The sequence below is a fragment of the Branchiostoma belcheri genome, unplaced genomic scaffold, assembly GCF_001625305.1.
Source record: "Branchiostoma belcheri isolate BF01 breed outbred unplaced genomic scaffold, Haploidv18h27 scaffold11, whole genome shotgun sequence".
NCBI lineage: Eukaryota > Metazoa > Chordata > Leptocardii > Amphioxiformes > Branchiostomatidae > Branchiostoma > Branchiostoma belcheri.
In genome coordinates, this window is record NW_017802491.1 from 1,151,103 (window position 1) to 1,164,557 (window position 13,455).

Sequence of the window (13,455 nt, forward strand, 5' to 3'; positions counted from 1 at the left end):
GGAATGTGAATCAGCATGTGTCTGCTCAGTTGTGAATCTGTTCAATTTCCACAATGTCGCAAGGGTTTCCTGGAATTTCACTTCGTAGGAAAGTGGTCCAGAATGTAGGACATACACTTGAAAGGCATGTGGGAAAGGAATGTGGCCGTATGATTGTAGGTATGTGAGGAAAGCAGACTGATTGTGGGGCTGGAAAGAGAGATCACTTTGGCTTGGTTTGAGGCAGTCATCACAGGGAGGTACAGATTCGCGGCCTGAGTTCAGAGTTTACAAGCCTGGTAACCAGTCTCAGCGGGTCAGTTTAGAGGTGTTTTCCGACCCCATCAGGGAAACACGGCGGTCTGTTTCACCACTACAAGGGCTAGTTTTCAGTTCTGTGTGGTTGTCCAAATGGGGACCTTCCGCGTGCTTCTTACGGCCTGGCAATCCTTGGAAGGTAATACAGCATCCAGGAACTGTGATAGATTTGTGTGATTTTAATCTTAGGTGAAACGTAAGTCTGTTATAAAGGACTATTAAATGTACAGGAAATAATCTGCCATTGAGAATGATTACCCGGGGAATAATTGTCCTATAACAAAATTGATCTAGTCGAAGGATTTGGTTATGCTTACCTAACGTTAACAACCTATCAAGTTGAACGTCAATATCTGATGTCCACAAGAAATATTATATTAAACTACATATGAGACCTCACCTATCGAAAATGTACACAACCAATTCTGTAAAAATGTTCTTGGTGTATTTAGAAATAGTAAGCAATGTCGCCTGTAGAGCAGAATTAGGTAGACTTCCTTTAGATACAGATATTTGTATATAGATATACTAGTAGTTAAATTCTGGTTATGCTTGGTCCAAATGGACACAACCTCCCACTCCCTTCAAACGGATGCTCTCTCTTACAGCAAAGCCTACAAATACCCGTAGACAAACTTTATTGCAACGTGTTAAAGACATACCGGTATTAGATCATAATGGATACTCCTCTTTGTGGCATTCTGATAACTCACATTGTGACCCTGAACATGTTGGGGAAATGCTGAAAAGGAGACTTACAGATATAACGTTATACGTGTCTTCTACAGTTATAAAAGAGAAGTCAAACCCTTCAGACATAGTTTTAGACTTAGACGTAGCTATAATTTTAGACAACTACCTTTCATTATGTGGATTTTAGTTATTTTATATACTGTTCTTCAATGGTCTTTTATGTTTGTAACTGGCAATTAACCTCCGGGCATGAATTTGCAATAAACTTCTCAATTATTATAGAGAGAAAGATATAGTACCTGTTCAAATGCAGCAGAGTTGAAGACTGTCGATGATACGTAGGGGAAGATGTTCTACACTAATTCAGAAAACTCACTTACTGCTTACTTCATTAACATCATGGGAGCTATAGTTATATGAGCTAGATAATGTTGCATGGGAGTGGACAGGGATGTAAATCAGCATGTGTCTGCTCAGTTGTGAATCTGTACAATTTCCACAATGTCCCAAGGGTTTCCTGGAATTTCACTACGTAGGAATGTGGGCATAGATGTGTGTCAGCAAAATCCCAGACATGCCTGTAGACATTCCATTCCTGTGGAAAAAAATGCCTGTGCAATTCCTAGAATTCTTGCAAACTGCACACAATACTGTACCATTAGGCTCCCCCTGAGGCGTCGCCAAAAATGGTGCGATATCTTTTATAATTAGGGATGTTAGGGCATCAACACTCAAAGCACAGTCCCTTCGCTAAGCACAGCGCCTCCACTGAGCACAGGTCCTTCGCTGAGAACAGCCCAACACAGCGCCTTCGCTGAGCACAGCGCCTTCGCTGTAGCCTCTACCAGGCTCCGCGGATCGCTGGAAAAATAGTAGAAATTGGCCGAAATAAAGGGATAGTATACCAGAGAAGATCCAGCCGGCCATAGAAGCTCCAATTTGCGACCCACGGAGGTACTTAACCACTTCCCACCTATTAGATACCACTTTGCACCTATTAGATAGCGATTAGTGAACCTCAAAGAAGCTTGCGACTCCGCACAGGCTCCGTGGGTCGCAAATTGGAGCTTCTATGGCCGGCTGGATCTTCTCTGGTATACTATCCCTTTATTTCGGCCAATTTCTACTATTTTTTCAGCGATCCGCGGAGCCTGGTAGAGGCTACCTTCGCTGAACACAGCCCCTTCGCTGAGCACAGTGCTTTCGCTGAGCACAGCCGCTTCGCTGAGCACAGCCCCTTCGCTGAGCACAGTGCGTTCGCTGAACACAGCCCCTTCGCTGAACACAGCGCCTTCGCTGAGCACAGTGCGTTCGCTGAGCACAGCGCGTTCGCTGTTGAATTTAGCTCATTCTCTGTTGAAATTAGTCCCTTCTCTGTTGAATTCAATTCCTTCGTTGAGCACAAATTTTGTCGTTTTCGTCCTTCGTACAAAATCACCCTCAATGCAACATGACATTTTCAGACTCTGCCCCCCCCCCCTGGAAGAAACCAACAGGTTGTCCAAGCACACACACGCACAAACACAAACACCCATCAGCCAACTTTGTTTGGTTGTGGAAGAGAAAAAAACTTTGAAGAATCAACAAAACATTTTCAGAACAAAATTTAGCCGCCGGACTTCATAGCTCAGTGGGCCCAGCGGGATGGGGTACCCGCCATGCTAAATATCACACTTCGATGTGGTCTTTGTGTAGCACATCTGAAATACGTATTGGTTTCGAAAATTTCCTGTAATGTTGGCCTAGAAATATATATCTATTTGCTTAGTTATTTGTGCATATTCAATGTGATTCAAACAATATTTGAATCTAAATACAAGATCACAAAATTCTATCGGGCACAAAGACTTAACTGTAAGATCTAGTGTTCTATGTCAACAGAAGGAAGTCGTCCGAGCTAAAGATCTCATATCTAATGTTGGTTCATGGTTTTGCGTCAGTCGTAAGAAGTAAGGCAGCCTTTCAGAAAAGAAGACTTTGAGTTTGATTATGCTGGTATGTTATCATACATCTGGGTCGTATGGAGAGGTGACTTTTGAGAAGCGGTACGGTCACTAAAAGGGCAAATTTACGCCATGTGAAGGTCCGGATATCCGGTGGGCTCCCTCGGTGTTGCCGCGGGCTAAAATTTGATATTTTGAGAAGATATTCCACATCAATCATCTCGTAGCTATAGGGGTGCATCTACCAGTAAGTAGTCATTATTATCGGGCGATATCAAATACAGTGTACTTTCATGTGCGGAAGGATGCATTTATATGGATGGCTATGATATAACAGGACGACACGGGCGGTAACTGTGCAAAACCTGGAGTTACCATGTTTCTCAGCGACTAGTTGATTTGGTTTATTAGGCTGTATCACATACAGCCAGGCCTACTCAACTACAAATGAAGCCGGAAGCTATCATAAAGGGCAAGACGTCCTGGTAGCCAGGCAATATACAATAACACTAAACATTTTCATATCTAACTGTGAACGCTGCTTAAATGCCCCTACGATTCTGACGTTCTGTACTTTGTGGCAGTGAGTTCCACTCGCAATAGGTCTAGGGAAAAACAATTTTTTCTACGACATTTCAGTGCACTATAAACTGCGTCTGTCCCAAGATAAACCTACCGCAGGACATAAACCTACCGCACGACAAATGTCATTGGGCCCTCACTGATAATTTAAATGGCAGTGATTATATATAGGTGCTGTTAAGATATGATGATGGGACAAGGTGACAGCGATATCAGAAGAAGCATTACATGTATCTCAACCACTTGAGTCGCAATTACGTCGACGTCTCGCCTCCAATTAAATTGTCCCATTAGAGAGTCAAGTAAAAATCAAAAGATTCAAAATTCATTTTGCGCTGTGCAAATGATGGCTGTGGGATAAAACTAGATCTAGAACATAATTTTCATGGGTGCCGTGGACACGCTGTATGATTGAATTTTGGAAATGATGTCTGACTACAATTCGAGGAGACAACAATCCGTGTAACACGCGACAGCAATCTATGCTGCTGTATTGAACATTTTTGCTGCTTGCATCTTCTAATTAGGAACATGGATGTTGAATCACTCAACTGAGCGGTTCCGGACAAGCTCACAGGTTCATGGTAACTTAATCATGCCTCTTGCTCTCTTTTACAGTTCGGTATGCGCGACACATGCTGTTCTAAACAAGGAATATCCGTAAATCTTAAATTAGACCATTCCGTAAACACTAGAAGGTTCACCTCTACTTCCCGTGTGCCACCACGACATTCTCGGTAGAACAAGTCTGTAACGCCGTGTGTGCAATCCATCTCCCTACGGCTGCTAGTTCTGCTGGTGCTGATAACGCCCATCACGTTAACACTACACGTCAAATATAGGCATTACATGACTGCGGATAAACGTTAAGCTTTAGAAATTTATATGTATACCTGTTGATGAATGTGTCTGCAGTCTTCTGACTCGCCTTCTGAATATCTACAAATATGCGTCATCACAATACGTCACATCTGAACGAGCTAGCTGCTTGATCATGGCTACAATACAGTATGGACAGTTTACTGTCAAATATTAGATAAAATATATACCTCGCTAGCTGGCAAGACGACAAAGGCAAGAGAGAGAGCTACATACAACGTTTTGAGGTGTCCACAATTCTGTGATATATTTTGTAGTTTACTAACATAACTTGGAAGTTTTTTCTACATTCTCAGTGACTTCTCAAACTCTCTCTCACACATGCACACACATACGCGCGCTCATCACACACACACTCACACAATAACGCACACACACACATACACACCACACACAGAAACACTCACGCACACACACATGAGCGCGAGATCTCGTAACGACTCTGTATTGAGATCTAATCTCCACAGACTAACAGTAACATCGGATGGCGCCATTGTGTCCCATTCTTACCGGCCTAACGTCGCGTTTCAGTCATATTGATGATCGAGGGGCACGAAGGACAGAAGGAACCAGCTTTTCATACACTGAAGGGAAAGTTTAGATTTTTAGTGGGAAGTTGAAGGACGTACCAAGAATGTAATGCACATGTGGGATACACCAGGCGTCCAGCCTGGCTGGTTTTATTGATTCTGTCCATTAATGATCAGCAACTAGACAATCTTTGAACCGTTGACAGGCGTGCCAGGAACCCCAGCAGTCATGTATCATCAGGCATAGACAGTTGTACTTGACAAAGAATTCATCGCCGTATCAGATGTATGTGTTGTCAACACTGCAACGTGCGTCGAATACGATATCTTTTCAAACAATACTGTATGAAAACTACATACATGTATTTGACTTTCGCGTGAACATGGCCTTAGATGTACGTACAAAAAGCGGAGAAATAATGCATTGTCGTATTACTATAAAAGGAAAAAAGATACACCAAGATGTGCAATTTTAAATAGTCAGGCAGCAGGACAACTCTAGGAGTATACTAGTATATGTGCTGTTAATATGTCTAGTTAGTGTTCTTCAAACCGTTTTTGATTGCTAACTTCTGTCTTCACGGCTGACCTGGCACGCGCCCGAGTGCACAACACCGCGACTTACATCACTCGTTAGCCAGTAATTCCGTGTAATCATTAGCGGGTCCAGTTGTTAGAAATGATCAACATATTGCCTACCATTACAGTATAGGATTATCCTACTTGGCAGAATCGGGACAGCTACCTTTGTGATACCGCTCTTGTCTGGATGAAAAGCAACAACGCGTGCTGGCCCTTCTTACATAACATCTCATAAGGTGTAATCAGCCATATAAATTCTACGTACATGTATACGTACTTCGTTATCGGGCTAACCTCAAAGTACATAATTGGACAGCTCAACCAAAGTGAAAGATAGCTAATTACGACACCCAGCTTCAACTCTCATTTTCTAAAAAAAAATCAAACGTTGCAAATCAGCCATCTCCTTGCTTCTGATCTGGAAGCAGAAAACCTGGGATAATCACATTTTCTCAACAGCTGTTATACCTAAGTTATTCTTGCACATGATTATTATATAACCTTGAGGGTGAGAACCAGATGTTCATACCTCTTGCCTTGGATAGTTGGTTCTGCGAGAAGCATCAAAGACCTGTTCTATTTATTATGAAAACACATACTCTGCACCAGATGGGTACACACAGATTATGAGATATGAGGCAACAGTCGCATTTCATGTACAAACATGTACATGTGTACTAGTAGTTAGCCTGGTAGGCACTGTCACCCACACCACAGCCACACATAAGCTACTGAAAACGTTCTCTGCAAAGATAACAACCATTATCGTAAACTGCAAACACAACCATACTTTGTCATGCATCTTTTATTGACACTATCACAACATTTTCCCCTCTCACAAATAGCTGGTTCACGTGTCTCTTGAAAAACTGGGACTCTTGTTTCTTGTTCCTCCTCCTCCTAGATGACCATTCTGTGTCTACTCCTGTATCCCTCCTATCTGCATCCAATGCTGCTAATTCTCTCTGTAGACTTGTTAACTTGCTTTCCAGGGCAGACAGAGCTTCAGCACCTCTGTGTCTTTCCCTCCTGTGCTTTTTCAGACTCGAATCTTTGGAACTGGTTGGTCTGTCTGTCCTTTGTCCCTCTGTATGCCTCTTCTTTTCTCTTGACTGCTTACTATCAGTTTTCTGCTGTGACTCTGTTCTAGTAGAGGGACTCGCTTTTTCACCATCACTGTCTCCTGGCTTTTTCTTGGCATTGCTCCTTAGTTCCATACCTGCCCCCTGTCCCTTATACTGAGTACTGCAGGGTCTAGTGTCTTGCTCAGCTCTACCTGCTGATGAGCTTCTTTGCCTTTCTTCGTCCTTCCTTCCTGTGGACTGCAACGAACTGTCCTTCTTGGAGACAATTTCTGATGTCGTCTCTGACTGCAAAAGCTGCAATATCACAGGATCCATGAAAAAACAAACTATCCTTTATTGATTTCATTATGTCTACATTAAACATGGAATTCTTTTTGGAAAACTAAACAGAATTGGTATAACAGCCAAGTGATTGTAAAATGATCAAAATTACAGACCAAAAGAGGAAGTTGAGGAAGGACAGTCCAAATTGTGTTACTGCCCCCCCCCCAAAAAAAACGGGTTTTACATACCTTTGAGACAGTTAGCGTTTCCTCTTGGAAGAATTTCTTGCCCAGTGGTGGTTTGTGATACACCTCTTCCACATCTGCCATTGCCTAGGTGGGAGTGAATCGAGACATTTTAAAGAATAGACATACATAAATATGTAAAATTGCTAGCAATCAAAAAGTGTAAACATTAACAACTTTTAGGTTGTTCATGAAAAAAAAAATGCAAGCAAAAAAACCTTAAAAGTAACATTTGTGAAGCAAATGTATGATCTACCTTCACATGGTCTAACTTAACAAACTACTGCTGTTTATTCTTACTGAGACATACTGTATATATATACAATTAATACATGTATGAGGTAAATAAACAGACTGGTACTAAGTACCTTGCCCTCCCAATAAAAAGCTGCTTGAAGACCAACTGCAATGGAAAACAAATGTTCTAAGCTAAGAGAATATTTCTACTGCATGGCAGCCACTTACCAAGTTCCAGAACTTGTCAAAAGCTACCAGGTAGCCAGTACAGATCCCACGCAGACCTTTAAATGTCCTAGTCGTCACAATGACCCGGCGTTTCTCATTGATACAGCTGCGTAGAACATCCAGCGGGCCCTGCTTTTCTTCTGCAAACAGGACAGTTCAAACTTAGCCAACTAAATCATGCTTCAAAGTTCTAACAGCCCTTCAACTGGATAGGTCCGGATCCCTTGCAGAAGGCACAGTCAACCCAACAGTGAGAGATTGCGTAATAGCACAGGCCAGGTGCAGACTGTATGTATGAAGGTATACAGCCTGAATCTGTATAATGTAAAACGTGCACAAGGTGCATGAAGTTCAATTCAATATCATAACATAACAGAATTTGGTACAACTCCTACATGATCCAACATGATCAGTCCACATAAATGTTATAGTACCAGTAGACTGTGCAGGCATAGTACGCTCAGCAACAACATAAAGAAACATTCACCCTTCATCCTTGTGAGTAGTGTTTTTGCAGGTTTCCTGTGCGTGGCCACCAGTGGAGGCAGAGACCTAGCAGACGGCCCTGCCTCTGCCGACGAGTCCTTACTCCCTGAAGCGGCACCACCATGTTGTGAAGCTGTTTGTGCACTGGCGGGTGCCTTCTTGGGGGCTCGCAAACCCTTCATGGCCGACTCATACTGAGCTAGGTTTTGGAGGGGTCTCACGTTCGGCACGGGAAGGCTTACGGCCCGGGACGACAAAGCTTTCGCCGGGTCAAAATCTGGAGAAGTCAAATCGACCGCCTCTTCTTCTTCCGCCTCCATGTTGGATTTTTAACAATACAGAAAAACTAGCAGCTTATTTGAGTACAGCCTAATCTATGACGTTGGGACACTTTTAATAAAATACATACAAAAGCACACGACATGATAATTACAAACGAAGTTAGCAAATAATTTGTCAGGGATATTTGTGACTATTTACTAATACTAGTCTCATTTTGTCAACTAGGATAGTTATGATAAGGGCCTTTGCGAATATTGCGCTATGTTTTTAGAGCGTGTGCAGTAAAACAGGTTTGATATTTCTGGACATAGTTTCGAGAAATAGATCATCACTGGTCCCTGACTGGTGCTGCCATAAACAAGACGTAAATAAGTTTTCTGTAATATTTTTATATGTTTAATCATGTATACTTTTTTTGATTAAACTATTAAAAGTATATTATGAACATTTTACGGAAGAATAGCAATGGCAACAAGTCGAATCTGCTGTTGACAAATATGTCGCTTGTTGTCAATGATTGTTTAGACTATCTAGGCAACCGGGCATCGGGAACACTGTCCAGTGATCATTCGCAAAAATGCCTCCAAAGAAGAAGGGTAAAGGTGGCAAGAAAGGCAAGAAGGGTAAGAAAGGGAAGGGGGACAAGGGAGATGCCGACGAGGCGGCGGGGACCGCTGCACCTTCCGCCGAGCCTCCAGAAGGAGAGGACAGGGAAGAGCTGTTGGCCAAACAGTGAGTGTTGTGTCCCTTTATGAATTTGATGTTGTTTCCGTGGTTCACCGAAAACTATTTCATTTAGAAGCACGTGTTCTTTTCTTGTTTGCTCACAATGAGCACATAACGTTACATACAAGTACACAACCCGGATTAGAATCTCACTGATTCCCTCTCACCAAGGAGACAAAAACTCTAGCAACCACCTGTTAATGTTAACGTTAGGTGTCCAAAATAGATTGATGCTTTGCCATTAAAGTTAACGTTTACAAGTAACGCAATAATTTCTCTTTTGGTTTACATGACATCATATCTAAGGCTACCGAAAACAGTTCACAGACCTGAGATTTATACTCCTGGTGAAATTGGTGAACCCGTTTTCTAACATTCCTACGTGTAACGTTACATATTGCATGGTATAACGTCAACTACACAAATGGCATTAAGGTCAGTAAGGAACTACCCAAAGCTGTGTTTCAGTCAGAACACAGGTCCACTCACCACCTTTTATGTGAGTCCCTTTGTTAATATGAACTTACATGTGTGTGTATTCTGTGCTTGTTGCAGACTGGAGAGTGTGAATGAGGAGTTAGCGGAGAAGAAGAAGAGAGTTGAGGAGCTGCGGAAGGAGAATGAGTGGCTGCAGCAGGAGGCCCACCAGACACGGGTGGAGAGTCACGAGTACATGTCTTACATGGCCAAGAAAACTCACAAGAGACAGTCCACTATTGTCTCCCTCAGTGACCAGAACCAAAAGGTATGTCGTTCTTAGTCCTAACACTTTCCATAATGCCAATAAGCTGGTCCCTGACCTTACATGGGAGTCTGATGGGACACACTTGAAAATAGAAAAACAGCTAATAGATGAACAATTTTAAAGAAGCTAGACAGTGCCACCTGGCCCTGTCAGCTGACACATATCTGCCGCCTAGTCCTAACTTATAGATAGATACTAGATGCTAAAATTTGCCTTCCCATAGTATGGCACCCAGGAATGAATCCACACTGAAGTTTCAAGGTGTAAAAGCGTATGATAATGTCACACTAAACTTGTAATGCTGATTCTTGTTGTTGTTCTTCATTAGGAAATTGAAAAGCTGCAACAGGAGAAGGCAGAGGTGTTGGCTGAGTATGACCAGAAGAAGGCAGGACTGAGGCAGCTCCTGTTGGAGAGGGAGAACGAGCTGGCTAAAACAAAGAAGGAGTTACAAGAGTTGGACGAGTTCAAAGTAAGACTGTTAAACAACATACAACCATACTGATCAGACTTCTTGTACACAAGGCCATGTCAAATCTGATTATTTGGGTTGTCCTTGGGATATGTACCATGATATCCACTTTTTTGTGACAAGTGTAAACAGCAGAATGTGAATTGGCTGTTGACTTTTTAATAAGATGATCATTTGGCCTGAAATTCAGCCTTATTAGCTTTAAACACTCCCCAACTGTTTGCTGGCCAGCAATAGTTGGCAAGGGAGCAAAGTTTGGGAGTGCCAAACTGACACAGATTGATTTCAGGCTACACTTAATGTGCTGGTACATGTATATGTTCATCTTGCTGGTGTCAACACTTTTGGTAATTTTTTTCAGTAAATATATTGGCTGCCTTGGCTGTATCCTTGGGTGTATCGACAGCCTAACAAATAGATAAATGAATAAATAATAAAAGGTATTTCTTTCTCATTGACCTACAGAAGCTGCAGGCAGACCAGATATCACGTATCAAGGAGCTGGAGCGAGAGGTGCTGAAGATGCGCGGTGTGCACTCGGACACCCTGCAGCAGCTCAAGGCACAGTTCCTGAAGGAGAAGAGCGACTACCAACACGAGTCTGACCAACGTATTACCTCCATGGGCAAACTGGCTAACAAGGTCAGTAACTAGACATGCTTCTGGAACAATTCTTTGTACCGTATACCTTACTGACTTAAAATTTAGAGTTAGAATACTGGGAGTTAGCTTGTCTTGCACTGTTTGGATAAAAAGTGAGCATTCAAAATATCTATAAGGGCTATGCACCCAGAAGGATCGTTATTGTGTCAGTAGTTTGTCGTGGGACCATTAATATAGGGTTTAGCCAAGCCGGTTGTGAGAGCAGTTTCAGCACAAGAATTATATGGAACTAGAGTCCCACGATCTCATACCTTCGCCAAATGATGTTAATCTTTATGACAAAGTAAAGATTATTCCTCCTGATTATGCAAATAGGATCCTCATTTGCATGAATTATATGAGTTGATCATATTATCCATAAAAGACAGCCTTATCTTAAAAAAGAAAGCCATTCTATCATTACCTCATAAATTATGCAAATAAGGTCCTTATTTGAATAAATTATGTTTAATGATGTTCACATTCACTTAACTTGCAAATACCCTAAGTATGAAATTCCAGGCAGTTACCATTATGGAATTATAACATTTTCTCATTAATTATGCAAATTAAGTGTTGATTTACAAAATCTTTTTAAAAAATTAAAAATTTAAAAAAATTAATATCTGCCTGTGTTTTTCTCGTTGTCAATTACATATGTCTCAAGCTTGAATAGTCCTATAATGTAATGCAGCTGATTTACCGAATTTCCTCATTAATTATGCAAATTACGTCCAGATTTGCATAATTGTCGCATAATTATGTCAAGCATCACTTAAGCTACTTACATAACAAAAATCATGATGATCCGTCCACCGGTTCTTGAGTTATCCTCTTATGAATATTTTCAAAGAAATGGCCCTGCAGTTCCTGAGCAAGCCGATAGGGGGCCCAAACCTATGTCACTTATTCCCCAGCACAAGACCTACCTACCATCCAAATTTCGTGACCCTAGCACGTCCAGATCACGAGATATCAAAACCGGAAGTTCAGCTGCAGTACCATAAGAAGCCGCCAGGGGCCCCAAAATCTAATCATTTCGAGGTCTCATCAGGACCTACCCACCTACCAAATATGAAGTCAATCCATTTAAGCCTTCTCAAGTTATCGTGTTTACAGACAGACAGACAGACAGACAGACAGACAGACACACACACGAACGCCTACGAAAACATAACCTTCTTGGCGAAGGTAAATATGTCATCCTGTACTGTAATAGTGAAGTAATCCATTAAAAACGTGTACTCAAATCACTGATTCCAGCATGGAAGCCATCCATTTTGTACCTGGGTTAGTGAGTGCAAGGAGCCCCATTTCAGAAGAAATGGTACCCAGGCTTGACTAGTTCCTACCACAGTACTAAAAAAAGGAAAACTACTTGACTGATGTCTGTTGTGTTGTTTAAACATGTCTTTCCTGCAGGAGGCAGCTCGATGTCTGGATGAGCACACACAGATGATCAAACTGGAGAACCGTCAGCTGAGACATGAGCTGCTGAACCTGATCAAGGAGACGCGAGCGCTGCACGAGCACAAACTGCGGCTGGAGGAGCAGAGGAAAGAGCTGCTGAGAGAACAGCAGTATGCCAAGGACCTGGCTGTCCTGAGAAGCTCCAGACAACACAAGGTGCTCAAGTCATTTGGGCTCCTAGAGGACCAGCTTGGGGAGGATGAACCTGAATAATGCTTCTCATCAAGTTACTGTTGGATGGTTTTACTTACCAGTGAAACATTGCTTCACAGTTCACGATAGTCTGCGATCTGCAGGATTATTCACATCATTGTATATATTACAGTGTTTCCAAGAAATTTTAGGGTTTATGTACAGAAAATATGTCTGTATTACTTATCTATAATGTTGGCATAGTTAATCTAATAGACCAGTGAAACATTGCTGCAAAGTTCACCATCGTCTGTGATCCGCAGGATTATTCACAAAGTTGTATATTCAGTGTTGTTTCTCAGATATTCTAGGGTTTACATACAGAAAATGTCTGTATTTATCATGTTGGCATGGTTATGTATATAGCCACATTGCAAAGAAAGAAAACTACATGGAAATATATGTATCGTGTGATGATCTCTGGCTCTATAATCTAATTGACACAATTACATTGTGAATGTTTCATAATTTAAGATAGTGCTATGCATAATTAATTGTTTAGGGAGTGAAATAAGGCTAAGAAACAATGTAAGGTGTACATGTTGTTTTATTAGTTCATAACAAGTTTTAAAAACCATAATACTAAATAAAAACTATTCAAACAACAGGCTATCATTAAGTTTCATGAACAGGAGAGTGATATCTGTATGTCATTTAGAAATTCCATCAGAAAATACTTAACAATAATCTAATAGACCATCTTTCATATTTTTTCATTTAGATATAATGTCCTGCATAACATGATCAGCAAACAAGCATGGACTAACAAAGAACAACTTCTAAAACCTGGAACGTTCATAGGAAACAACGCAAGTTGCCAGAAGGAATGCAGTTGAACCTTGAAACATGTTTGTGTGCTACTTTTTTCTTGCACA

General features: G+C 41.5%; 2 protein-coding genes across 2 annotated transcripts; one reads left to right on the top strand and one right to left on the bottom strand.

Annotated features, from left to right (window-relative positions):
- Positions 1 to 5,028: 5,028 nt before the first annotated feature.
- On the bottom strand, positions 5,029 to 8,454 carry LOC109482954 (U7 snRNA-associated Sm-like protein LSm11). The gene is made up of 4 exons (XM_019785858.1): positions 8,053 to 8,454; positions 7,566 to 7,705; positions 7,104 to 7,187; positions 5,029 to 6,885 (listed from the first exon to the last, which is right to left on the bottom strand). The coding sequence occupies exons 1-4, from the start codon at positions 8,369 to 8,371 to the stop codon at positions 6,301 to 6,303; spliced, it is 1,128 nt and encodes a 375-aa protein (XP_019641417.1). The 5' UTR covers positions 8,372 to 8,454; the 3' UTR covers positions 5,029 to 6,300.
- Positions 8,455 to 8,847: 393 nt separating this feature from the next.
- LOC109482988 (coiled-coil domain-containing protein 166-like) lies at positions 8,848 to 13,189 on the top strand. The gene is made up of 5 exons (XM_019785950.1): positions 8,848 to 9,065; positions 9,615 to 9,804; positions 10,133 to 10,276; positions 10,742 to 10,918; positions 12,341 to 13,189. Exons 1-5 carry the CDS (start codon positions 8,911 to 8,913, stop codon positions 12,599 to 12,601), a joined length of 927 nt encoding a protein of 308 aa, XP_019641509.1. The 5' UTR covers positions 8,848 to 8,910; the 3' UTR covers positions 12,602 to 13,189.
- Positions 13,190 to 13,455: the final 266 nt, after the last annotated feature.